General features: G+C 41.7%; 1 protein-coding gene across 7 annotated transcripts in view; it reads left to right on the forward strand.

Moving 5' to 3' along the window:
- lnx1 (ligand of numb-protein X 1) overlaps positions 1 to 12,838 on the forward strand; it is a 214,043-nt gene that overhangs the window by 144,913 nt on the left and 56,292 nt on the right. For all 7 annotated transcript variants that reach the window (XM_043690849.1, XM_043690903.1, XM_043690856.1 and 4 more), the window contains 2 exons: positions 3,497 to 3,699; positions 10,618 to 10,977. In XM_043690849.1, the coding sequence (XP_043546784.1) occupies positions 3,497 to 3,699; positions 10,618 to 10,977 (563 nt within the window). The remainder of the gene's footprint in view (positions 1 to 3,496; positions 3,700 to 10,617; positions 10,978 to 12,838) is intronic.

The following is a 12,838-nucleotide window of genomic DNA, read 5'->3' on the forward strand; positions in this document are numbered from 1 at the left end:
CCCCACCCCCCCCCTCCTCTAGCTTATCTCTCCACCCTTCAGGCTCACTGCCTTTATTCCTGATGAAGAGCTTTTGCCCGAAACGTCGATTTCGCTGATCCTTGGATGCTGCCTGAACTGCTGTGCTCTTCCAGCACCACTGATCCAGATAATGAAGACATCCATGCCTGCATGTTGTAAGATCTGAACACAGACTAGATATGTAGCAGATAGAATTGTGTGAGTCAAGTGTTAACTGATATTCATCCCCAACTGGGAAGAATCTAACCACCTCCCCTGGCCAGTCAAAGACATTCACTGATATGCCCACTATCAACATTCTGGGAGCTTTCATTGACCAGAAAGCTAAGTGCCTCCCACAAGCTGTGAGTATAAGATCAGGTCAGAAGCCAGGAGTCCTGAGTTGAGAAATGCATGTCCTGACTCCTCAAACCTGTTCACCGTCTACAAAGCACAAGTCAGGAGGGTGATGGAATACTCTCCATGCTCCACAACTCCAAAAAGACTTGGTGTGCCATACTCCAGGACAAAGCAGCACTTACTTGATGCCCCATCAACCAAACTAAGCATTCACTCCATTCCGACTGGATAGTGGCTGAATTGTGTACCATCTGATTTCGAAGCTTTTCGGATGCTGCGTGAATTGCTGTGCTCTTCCAGCACCACTGATCCAGAATCTGGTTTCCAGCATTTGCAGTCATTGTTTTTACCATCCACATGATACAATGCAGCAACTCATCACAGCTCCTTCAACAGCAACATTCACATTTTTAACTTTAATTCCCTGGTAGAACAAGGGCAGCAGATCCATGGGAACCCACTATCTGCAAATTGACCTGCAACTCATGCACTTGCTACTTGGAAAGATATTGTCATTCTTTCATGGCTGAGTTGAAATCCTAAAACTTCCAAGCTAACAATGTGTTGGTGTATCTACTCTGCACGGATTGGTGTGATTCAGGAAGACAGCTCACCATTACCTTGTTCAGAACAAATAGAAAGTGGTAATATACTCTGAGCTAGTCAGTAATCCCTGTTTCCCAGGAGCAAATAAGACAAAACATACATAGTTTGGATCTCACTAGCAACTGGGAAATTCTCTTTTTATTACCTTTTTCAACTCTCATCACATATTTCATATGCCTGAAAACCTCTCTCAGTTCTTCTCTGGAGAAAAGTGTCCTAATTTGTTCAGTCTTTCCAATTATTGTACCCTCTTCATTGCAGTATCATTGTATTAATTGGTTTTGTACCTTCTCCAAGCCTTTATTCAACTATTTAAACATAGAGACCAGATCTGTTGTCAGTACTTCAACTGTTGTCAATCCAGTGTTCTATACAAATTTAACAACTTCTCTGTTTTCAACTTGATTCTTTAGAATTGAACCCTCATGCCTTCTTTAAATGGTCTTGACATACCTCATACCTTTAACCATTTCTGAGTTACTACCCATTGTGTTCCTCCACCACATTTCGACCCTTATTTTCCAAGCAGAGTGTATGTATTCTTCCAACCTCCCACTTGTTTGTTTTGAAGGTCATTTGCCATTTTGCAATTTACTCTCCCTCACCCCCATACTAAGTACCTTCCACATGTTTTGAAATCTTGACTTCTGAGTCTAAACTCGTGTAACTATTAAGCAACTGTGCTTGTTTCACTGTTGTGGAACACAGCTGACCTACATAGCATCATTCATAAATTCATGCTGTTGCAAACTACATTACAGCTAATTAAATACTTCAGAGGTCCAGACGCTGTCATGTAAGAGATTTGACAGCCTCTTTGCATTAGCCAGCTTCCACAAACAGCAGTGGGTTTTTAGAGATGTTGGTTACAGGATAAATATTGTCAAAGATGTTGCCAGGACTGTAGGGTTTGAGCTATAGGCAGAGGCTGAATGGACAGGGCTATTTTCCCTGTTGCATCAGAGGCTGAGGGATGACCTCATAGAGGTTTATACAATCATGAGGAGCATGGATAGGGTAAATAGACAAGGTCTTTTCCCAGGGGTAGGGAAGTTCAAAACTAGAGGGCATAGGTTGAGGATGAGAGCAGATAAAGGAACCAAAGGGGCAACGTTTTCACAGAGGGTGGTGTGGATATAGAATGAGCTGCCAGAGGAAGTGGTGGCAGCTTACAAAATTTAAAAGGCATCTGGATGAGTGTATGAATAGGAAGGGTTGAGAAGGATATGGGCCAAATGCTGGTAAATGGGACTAGATTAATTTAGGATATCTGGTCGGCATAGACAAGTTGGACCGAAGGGTCTATTTCTGTGCTGTATATCTCTATAACTCTATAACTCCTCTGCTTCTCTTTTAAAATAATGGAATAATTGCTCAAGAAGGTGGATAGAGCCTTGGTTTTACATCTGAAAGGTAACTCCTCTTCCAATGCAGCATTTCCTTGGCACTGCAGTGGGATATCAGTTAGGATTGTCACGCTTGAGTTTCTCGAATCTAACTTGAATGTTCTACCTTCTGACTCCGCTGTGAGATTGCTGCTGACTGAATTGGTATGATGCCCAATTCCATCTTGCATTTCGTATATTTTTATTTAATTAATGGTTCAAGGTCAAGTTAGCTCCTGGGCAAACTGCTCCAGAGGGAGCTTCTCACTATCCACATCTGTCTATGGCCATCTGCTGCCATCTGTTACTCTTCCTACACCTAAAGCATCTCTTCTTCTGTTTCAGTACTCCTCATTCTAATACCAGATGCATGGTAGTCCAAATGTCAAGTTATTAGTTTAAACTATTAGTTTAAATGTCTATATTATGAGACTTAACATCATATTCAGTTGGTTTTCAATTATCTAGCATATCTTTGTTGGTCTGATAACAGCCTCTCTCTTCCTTATTTATGGAGATCAATACGTTGCACAGTTCTCTTGGTGTGGTCTCACAAAAGCTGTATAAAATTATAGAAAGGCTGCTTTGTTCTTTTATTCCAATCCCTTGAAATAAATATTTCATCCAGTCACCCAAAGTTAGGTTGTACTGCCCAAGCAGCCAAGTTTGAAGTGTGGGTAGTGAAGCATGAACAGAGATGTCCTACAGAGACCTGCTGGGTTCCTGCGGAGTTAAATTGTAATAATCATTTGATTCTCTCCAATTCAGGTGGTGCGTGATGAGAGGAGTCTTGTGTAGAGCGTAAACTCTGGCATGGAGCTGTTGAACCAAAGGCTCGTTTCTGTGCGCCAGTTGCTTGGTCATTGCTGAATTGAGGGTCTATTGCCTGATGACCTTACCACACGCAGTTAGTTAATCCAGTGTTGCATATTTAATGTTACATACCTCCAAACAATAAACTCATTTTTGTAGAAAATGCAAAATTTGTGACAGTCCTATGGTTTAGCTTAGTCACAACACTGATATTTCACTAAAACATACTGTGAACTAGTGTGCTGAAGGTCATGTTCGCAATGCAAGATAATAAATGAGATAAAACAAAGGCAGACTGAGACATTCAATCGTGTTTATTCTTATGCTTCCAGTATTTCCCAGACGACATCATTTAATTCCCGATGGTGAAGTTACAAGTATCAAGATTAATCGTTGTAATGCAAATGAAAGCCTTGGCATTGCTATAGTGGGAGGATGTGAAACTCCTTTGGACAATATTATCATACAAGACATTTATCGAGATGGTGTCATTGCTAAAGACGGCAGACTTTTACCAGGAGACATGATTCTTGAGGTACTGCACATTGTGACTCTAAGAATCAATTGGATACTCCTTTCTTTAGGTTCTTTGTAGTATGTGTTTTGCAAACCAGAGAATGACATTCGTCGAACTGTCTGTTCATCCCCTGATTTCCAATGTTCGGTAAACTGGCTGGACTTGGGAGACTAGTGTTTATAGTGCGACTGACTTCCTGTTTGAAATCATTTTTTGTTTACCCTTCTCATTTCCTGATGATCCAGTTAACACTAGGAACTTACCGAAGAAAAATACTTTGGATGCTGGAAATAAGAAAAAATAGAAAATGCTGGAAATATTCATCCAGTTAAGATGCATTTGTGGTGAAGTAAAGTAAGTTAACATTTGAGACTGATGACATTTAATCAGAATTGCAGCTTTTAAACAAGTACAGCAGCGAAGATGTGGGGGAGAGTGAGGAAAGATTCAAAGGGGTTAAATTTTGTATAAGGTAGAAGGCAGGCTGATGGTCAAAGACCAGATGAGTAGTAATAGAAAAAGTAAAGAAACAAAAATGTCTCCAGATAAGGTATAAATGAGACAATCCAATGCACTGACAGTTGCCATCCCAAAACAGAATGGGGGAGAAAGGTTGCAAACTGAAATTGTTGAATTCATTTGAATCTATTAAGCTGTAAAGTGCCTAATTAAAAGCTAGCTGACTGGATTTTCAATGCAGGGTCAGGGACCCAAAGCCTGGATAGTTTCCAGGCTCTGACCCTGCCCTCAAGTAGCACTGTGCTCATGAAACAAACTTGGAATTCAGATGACACTATTGGCCAAGAGGTGAAATGGCACCCAATCAGAGGTGACAACTGCCTCGGAGAGGCGGGACTGCCTGCTTGATGTCACAGCAATGTAGATGGGAGCCATGATAAGGGCTTTCACTGCCTTGCCAGTTATAACAGACAACTCCTGGGATGGCCATTAGGGAGGGATGAGGAGGGATCTCATAGAGACTTGTACAACTCTAACAGGACTAGACAGAGTAGATGCAGGGAGGATATTCCCGATGGTGGTTACATCCAGAGCTCGGGGTCACAGTCTGAGGATTCGGGATGAACTGTTTAGGATGAAGATGAGGAGACATTACTTCACCCAAAGAGTGGTGAGCCTGTGGAATTCATTACCACGGGAAGTAGTTGATGCCCAAACATTGAATGTGTTCAAGAGGCGACTAGATATAGCACTCGGGGCGAATGGGATCAAAGGTTACAGGGAGAAAAGCAGGATTAGGCAATTGAGTTGGATGATCAGCCATGATCATGATGATGAACGGTGGAGCAGGCTCGAAGAGCCAAATGGCTTCCTGCTGTTCCTATCTTTTATGTTTCTATAAAATGCAGGAACAAAAGTAGGCAATTTGGCAGTCGAGTCTGCACTGCCATTCAATAAAATCATGGCTGATCTGAAAACCTTCACTGCCACTTCCCTGCCTTTTCTTGATAATTTTTGATTCCATGTCGGGATACCAACAATTCTGTTAGGAAGGGAAATCCAGGATTTTGACCTAACAGCAGTGATGGCGTATCTTAGAGAAATTTTCAGGTTGTGGTGTTCCCACATATCTGCAGCTCTTGTTGTTGAAGGAGCCTTGGTGCATTCAGTGTGCAGGCAGTGTATCCTGTAAATGGTACTCATTTCTTAGGGGTATTGGGTGGCTGTCAGTCAAATGTTATTCGGGCCTTATCTGTTCAGGCAAATGGAGAGTATTCCATCACACTCATGCCTTGTGCAATGTAGGTGATGGACAAGCATTGAGAAGATAGGATAATTGCTTCAGAATTCCCAATTTTTGATTTGTGTGTTGCATTTCCAAAGGTATATACAAAGATACTGTTCATCAAATTACAGAAACCCTACAGTGTGAAAAGAGACCATTCGGACCTTCGAGTTCTGCAATAACCCTTGGAAGGGCATCCCACCCAGACGTAGACCCCCAGCCTATCCCCATAACCCCACATATTCCATGGCTAATCCAGTTTAGCTTGCATATCCTGGGTAACTTATCGTAGCCAATCCAGCTAACTACATCTTTGGACTGTGGGAAGAAACCAGAGCACCTGGAAGAAACCTGGGGACAGACACGTGGAGGATGTGCAAATTCCCCACAGACAGTCACCCAAGCCGAGAATCGATCCTGGATCCTTGCTACCGTGCTGCCCCTATTGGGAAGGAGATGGCTTGGGATGTTCAGTGCAGTTGAGGAGCAAACCAGGATGTTGTGGAAGGTAAAGCCCAATAGAACAGAACAAAGATAAATTGGGAAAATGGAATATAGTTCATTCAGGAAATGGGGAGGGAGGAGTGTAATCAGAGTCACTGAACTTATAATATTGAATGGTAATCTATCTATGAAAATGGCCATAGAGATGTTGAGAAAGAAAGGGCAAAATTGGAGCCCAGGGCATCAATGTGGACTTCAACAGTTTCCTCATTTCCCCTTCCCCCACCTCACCCCAGTTCCAAACTTCCAGCTCAGCACTGTCCCCGTGACTTGTCCTACCTGCCTATCTTCTTTTCCACCTATCCACTCCACCCTCTTTCCCCCCCCCCCCACCTGACCTATCACCTTCATCCCCTCCCCCACTCACCTATTGCACTTTATGCTACTTTCTCCCTACCCCCACCCTCCTCTCACTTATTTCTCCACCCCTCAGGCTCTCTGCCTGTATTCCTGATGAAGGGCTTTTGCCCGAAACGTCGATTTTACTGCTCTCGGATGCTGCCTGAACTGCTGTGCTCTTCCAGCACCACTAATCCAGAATCTGGTTTCCAGCATCTGCAGTCATTGTTTTTACCTAACTTCTGTATTGGACATTTCAGAAATTTCCCTTCCAAAGCTATCTTCATTCAATATTTTTTTCAATATTGTCTATCACCAGCCTTAACAAATGCAATGTGGGCATCAGTAATATCAGTAATAAAAGTACATCACCTCCTAACCCACTATCCTATTGCATCTCCCTGCTGCTGGAAGACAACTTCAGTTTCATACTCCAGCACCAGAATTTTGTTTGGTCAACATCTGTAACATACATGGGCAGCAAAATCCTCTGAGGTCAAACTAACGTATCTGTGCAGTAGAGAAAGAATGAGAGTCTGGCCTCTAAATGCAGCGCAGTCGAAACATTTGGATATACAACACCTACAGTTGGGCAAAAGTGAGGGCTGCGGATTAGACTCGAGAGAGTGGTGCTGGAAAAGCACAGCAGGTCAGGCAGCATCCAAGGGAGCAGGAGAATCAATGTTTTGAGCAAAAGCCCTTGATCAGGATTACCAGTTCTCCTGCTCCTCGGATGCTGCCTGGCCTGCTGTGCTTTTCCAGCACCACACCATCTACAGTTGTACAATCCATGAAATCCGCATCCGGATTTTGTTTTAGCATAATGCAAATTTTCAAAATCCTTTTCGGGTCAAGATTCTTCCTGGCACTTTGTTACATTTGTTAATCATCTGTTTGGCCTTGAAGATTTACATATTCTTGACCTTGAGGTGGCTGGGCATTGCTGGTGCCTTTAGTAAGTTTAACATTAGGCAGCGAAGAAAGTTTGCAGAGATCCAGTGTGTAGGAGAATAGACAGGATTGTAAAAGGTACCTTCATGTTTCAGACCAAAACAATCTTTTGGTACAATCTCACTTTGTTAGACATCGTAACAAAATCCAAAGCCATAGTTGAGGGTCATGAGGACAACTACAGTCCCAGGCTGAATGCGTAATTGTAATGAATTTTTTTAATCCTCCAGGGAGCAATGAGTAAGAAGGAAAATTTTTACTGAATGTTACCATTTCCTGGAAGCAGATATGAAACCAAGGAGCAACACTAATATTTCACTGACAGTGAACATTATTTTAACTTCTTCTACTCTCCAATAAACATTTCTCTTTGTACGTCCCTTCCTGCAGTTCATAAAATAGTAATTTTCTTTAGGGGTCAGTCAGAGCATAGTACTACTCTTGATGGATATTGCACTTGGATATATGAAACCTCATTTCTTAATTTGTGGATGACTTAAAATTTGGAAACAGTGTAAAGACAATGATAGATATAGGCAGGCTGATAAAATGTGTTAACAACTAGAAAGGTCAAACTATAGAACTGTGGGGAAAGGGCAGTGGAGTGGGACTAGCAAAAATTATTCTTGCATTCATTCAATAGACTAAAATGACCTCCGCTTGTCCTGTCAGCATTCCATGATGCTGTTGTTTGATTCTTTGTGTTTTGTGGGATGCAGCACATCATTAATGTGTTGTTTACTCCAGGCCGTATTATAGCACAAAAAAAGTTGAGAGGAAACAGGCTTACTTGGACATGACTGAAGACAGTCCTCATGTTCAATTAGACTTTTTGTTTGAATAAACATTCTCTCTAACTACTGTTCATTGAAGAAACACTCACTTCAGAAGGAAGTCAGTGTCTGAAAAGTTTTAATGTGATACATTGTTTCTTTGTTGAAAATAACAATGGAAATGTTGAATATGTTTTTAAAATCGTTTTTCACATGTGCTTTCCCCTTCTTCATATACTCCTGCAAATGATTTCTCTACTGTGCTACTCCCCCATGCTGTATAATTGGAAGGAGTAAATGTGGAGACTTCCTAAAGTGAAGGACTTGTTCTTGTGATTAAGCTGGGTCGTACCTTGACATGTTCCAGACCTAAACAGTTTTGATTTTGTGCCAGGAGTAATTCATTCTCTTCCTGCTTGCATTGCGAGGCAGATAACAGTCAAGAAATGAAAGAGGCGTTGAGAGCTGTGCAATTACTGTACTCACGTTTCTACGCACAAATCTTCCAAGAATGCCACTAACATGGATTACTTAGCTGGTTGTTCATCCCATTGTTATTTTTGGGATCTCGCTGAGGGTAAATTGGATTGTGTAGCCAGCTTTGCAACGAGAGTAACTTTAGGACAAATCTTCATCCGGGCTTCAGAAAACCTGACCTGTACTCCTGATCCATGAGTGATTTCACATGCCATTTTAATCTTTATACACAAAGGACAGACTAAAACCACACTTTACAATCTGCAGTGAAGTGTGAGCGTGTATGTGAGGGTGCATCAGTTAGAAGGTCCACCTCAGTTGTCCAGCACATGGGCCATGCACTCAATATTGTTTAAAGGCAGGTCTGGCAGCGTCTGTGGAGAGTGAAGCAGTGTTAAAGTTTGGAGTCCAATGAATCTTCTTTGGATGTCTGCTGTACTGAATTTGAAACGTTAACTCTATTTCTGTCTCCACATGTGCTGCTAAACTTGCGGAATTTCTCCAGCACTTCGTTTTTATTTTAGATTTCCAGCTTCCAAAGTATTTTGTTTTTAATTGTTTCAAGGTCCTTTAACCTCCCCTCTCACCTCCCTCAATTCTGCTGTCTACCCCCATACTTACTCTGTACTGCTTCAATATCCTCCATAAAAGGAAAAAGGAGTTTATGATCCTGTAAGTGCTAGTTGGGTTTATAAACAAACAAGAAACTTTATCCAAGGCTCATTCTGATTCTTATGTGCTCCTAAAGATTTCAATAGTTTCAAGACCACCTGTTGAGCCGAAGCTTTTGAAACCAAGGCAAGCATTCATTTTACAGCAACTACCATAACAAAAGCTTCAGTGATAAAACAGGCATCTACAAGGGAATGGGAGAGAAACGTTTTACATGTAGCTTTTAGAATGCTCCAAATTCCAAAGTAGGCTTTCCATTTTTTGCCCAAAATCTAAAACCTGACATGCTTTTAATGGACTTTCAAAGCCAGATAAAAAATAGTATGAGAGGAGAAATTAATTTTTATTCCTACTTTAAAATTGAGACTGACCTCAGTGGAGTGGGGGGATAGGGGTGTATTTTCAAGCCACAAAAAGAGATGGCATGCTGGGAGAATACGGAGAATATGGAGGGAATCTGATTTCCTCCCAAAAAATATCAAAGTGTGGCCATTCACACAGCAATCTGTGCATCTGCACCCAGGTGAATATTCGAGCCTATATGTAAAAAGTAATCAACTGGCTGGGAAATACTTAGGAATAACCTGAGGAAGCTAAATGTATAATCACCCAGAACTTCTGCTATAGTTATCCTGCCTGGCTATTGTCAAATTGGTGGAAGGTCAACAGAAACCATCAAAATGACAAACCACTGTTGCCACTATTTCTGTAGGCTTCCTCTTAAAGTTAATACTAAGAGTTTGGGGCCACCTACAGATATCTATATAAGCAGTATATTTCATTCTTATGAGAGAACGAGATCATAGCCTCATTTTGGTTCTGCCGTGTCACAGAGTTCTCTGAATAGGTCCTCCCCCAAGGGAATTTTAATTGAGTTGGACCCACTTGTAAGATGCCAGTGTCTTGAACATATTTAGTCTTGATTAGAAGATTGTTGTGGTGAATGTTGTATTTATTTAATGTCACGTGTTGACAATGCTTCTTACCCCTTCCCTTTCCATCTCTGCGTATTTCTTTGTGGGTCATAATTGTGAAAAAATTATGAAATGTTTCTAATGCAACACTGGAAGGCTGTTGGATTTTGAACCATATTCCTTCCATTGCTGATCTAGTCAGGGGTTTGATCCCAGCACCTCTGCCCCTTGCCTTTTCCATATGGGACTGCTTTCAGGCTGCATAGTGCAGTTCAAAGCAAAAAGCCAAAGGCAGGCTTGGACTTGTGATTAGTTATGCACACTTCTACCAAGGTGCTGACTGAGAGACCAGGACCCCTGTTACAGTTGGTACATTTTCTCAATGTATATATTTGAATGCATATCCTGTTAATTTTACATACAGCTTTTGAAACACTTCCTACACATTTTATTACTATCACTCCATTTATATATTAGCTCCAGCTTGCCACCAATGTGCTGTGGATAACAATTTCTCAGGTTTCCACATCTTAATTGATTTTTCCCCTTTTTTTTCCACCAGGTAAATGGTACTGACCTGAGCAACGTCCCTCACAACTATGCCCTAGCGATATTAAAACAGCCCTGCCATATCCTGCTGCTGAGTGTGCTCAGGGAACAGCTGTTTAAGTGCAGAAGCATCATTGATCGTAACTGCTCTCGAGATGACAGCTTCCACGTTATTCTCCATAAGAGTGCTGATCAACCTCTGGGAATAAAGTTGGTCCGCAGGGCTGACGAAGCTGGGGTTTTTATCTGTAGCTTACTTGACGGAGGCCTAGCAGCCCAAGATGGCCAGCTCCAGGTGAACGACAGAGTGTTGGCTGTCAACGGACATGACCTCCGCCGTGTGTCTCCAGAAGTTGCAGCACATTACATACAGGTTAGTTTAATTAACACAATTATTTATAGCTGCTGTGACCGATCGTTTACTGCAAAGCTAGGAATGTCATCCAGGATAGTAGAAGGTGAACTAGCTGGACCTTGCTCGGTTTTGCATAGTAATAGTCAATAACTCACATGAAAGGTTGGTTTGTAGTTGCTAATTCAACACATTTTTTTTAAATGTCCTAAGATTTGTCTGTAATAAGTCATTCTGACTTAAGTGAGATGAATTCGATGAACTTGGGAATAACATGGTCTTGCATCTGATTCGTAGTTAGCATTCTTTGTGTGAATCTGAAGGCCATGGTTTCAGTTTCAAAGATGATACTGAGGCAGTGCTGCACTGTCAGAGGTACTTTCTTTTAGATGAATCATTTCAAGTGTTGACCTCCATAGGTGAATGGAAAATGTCCTGTGGTTGTTTTTGAAGGGGTCTAGTAAGTTCCCCTGAATGTCTTGACTTGCCGCAAGTAAAACCATTTAAAACAAATAGATTATTTGTTAACTTATCTGAATCCTGTTGTTGGCCTTTGAGATTTGTAAATCAACTGTTGTTTTTGCCTCGGTTACAGCAGTAGTGCATTCCCTGTTTGGTCTTTTGGGAAGTCCTAATGTAATGAAACACACTACATAAGGCTAATGTCTCTGTTATTAATGATTTGATAAGAGAGCCAACAGTTGCCTCACATAATAAATTGAGGAGCTAATAAAACCTGGAAATCTTGGAAACATTGGACAGATTAGGTAGCGTCAGTGGAAAGGGTAAGGTAGGATTAAAGCCACTAAACAGTTGAACAATTTAAAACAAGGATCAAAACCAATGTAAAGAGACTCTTTGTCTGTGATTAGATTGCAAAGAACAGAACTAGATGAAATCAGTACCTGACAATTGGATGGCAGAGTTGTTGGGTAAGGATGGTGTGATCAACCATGCCCTTGGCTGCAGAATAGTCAAAATGGATGAGGACATAACATTTAGACTTTGATATGAGGGTTTTCCATACTGTGGCAGCAGGAAACCTGATCGGAGAGAATCAATGAAGAGTTCCAGGAAAATTGGACATGCAATAGTTTGCAAGGATGATGCAGAGGGATTGAATTCAAGAGTCGTGAAGTGATGTTGCAACTGTACAGGACTTTGGTTAGGCCACATTTGGAGTACTGTGTGCAGTTCTGGTCGCCTCACTTTAGGAAAGATGTGGAAGCTTTGGAGAGGGTGCAGCGAAGATTTACCAGGATGTTGCCTGGAATGGAGAATAGGTCGTACGAGGATAGGTTGAGAGTGCTAGGCCTTTTCTCGTTGGAACGGTGAAGGATGAGGGGTGACTTGATAAAGGTTTATAAGATGATCAGAGGAATAGATAGAGTAGACAGTCAGAAACTTTTCTCCCGGGTACAACAGAGTGTTACAAGGGGACATAAATTTAAGGTGAAGGGTGGAAGGTATAGGGGAGATGTCAGGGGTGGGTTCTTTACCCAGAGAGTGGTGGGGGCATGGAATGCGCTGCCTGTGGGAGTGGTAGAGTCAGAATCTTTGGTGACCTTTAAGCGGCAATTGGATAGGTACATGGATGGGTGCTTAAGCTAGGACAAATGTTCGGCACAACATCGTGGCCGAAGGGCCTGTTCTGTGCTGTATTGTTCTATGTTCTATGTTCTATGTTCAACCAGAGGTTGCATTTTTGAGGAGAGGGGTGAAAATGGCAGATGACCGGAGAGAAGGGTTGGAATCAAAACCGATTTAATCATTCAAATATTGACAGTAATGTTGATGAATGGACAGCTGTCAACACTATTTAGCTATCTCCTGAACATCAGTCTCCTTGTTACACTTAACCGTAAACATTGCATGTATTACG

The sequence above is a fragment of the Chiloscyllium plagiosum genome, chromosome 1 (genome assembly GCF_004010195.1).
Source record: "Chiloscyllium plagiosum isolate BGI_BamShark_2017 chromosome 1, ASM401019v2, whole genome shotgun sequence".
Lineage (NCBI taxonomy): Eukaryota > Metazoa > Chordata > Chondrichthyes > Orectolobiformes > Hemiscylliidae > Chiloscyllium > Chiloscyllium plagiosum.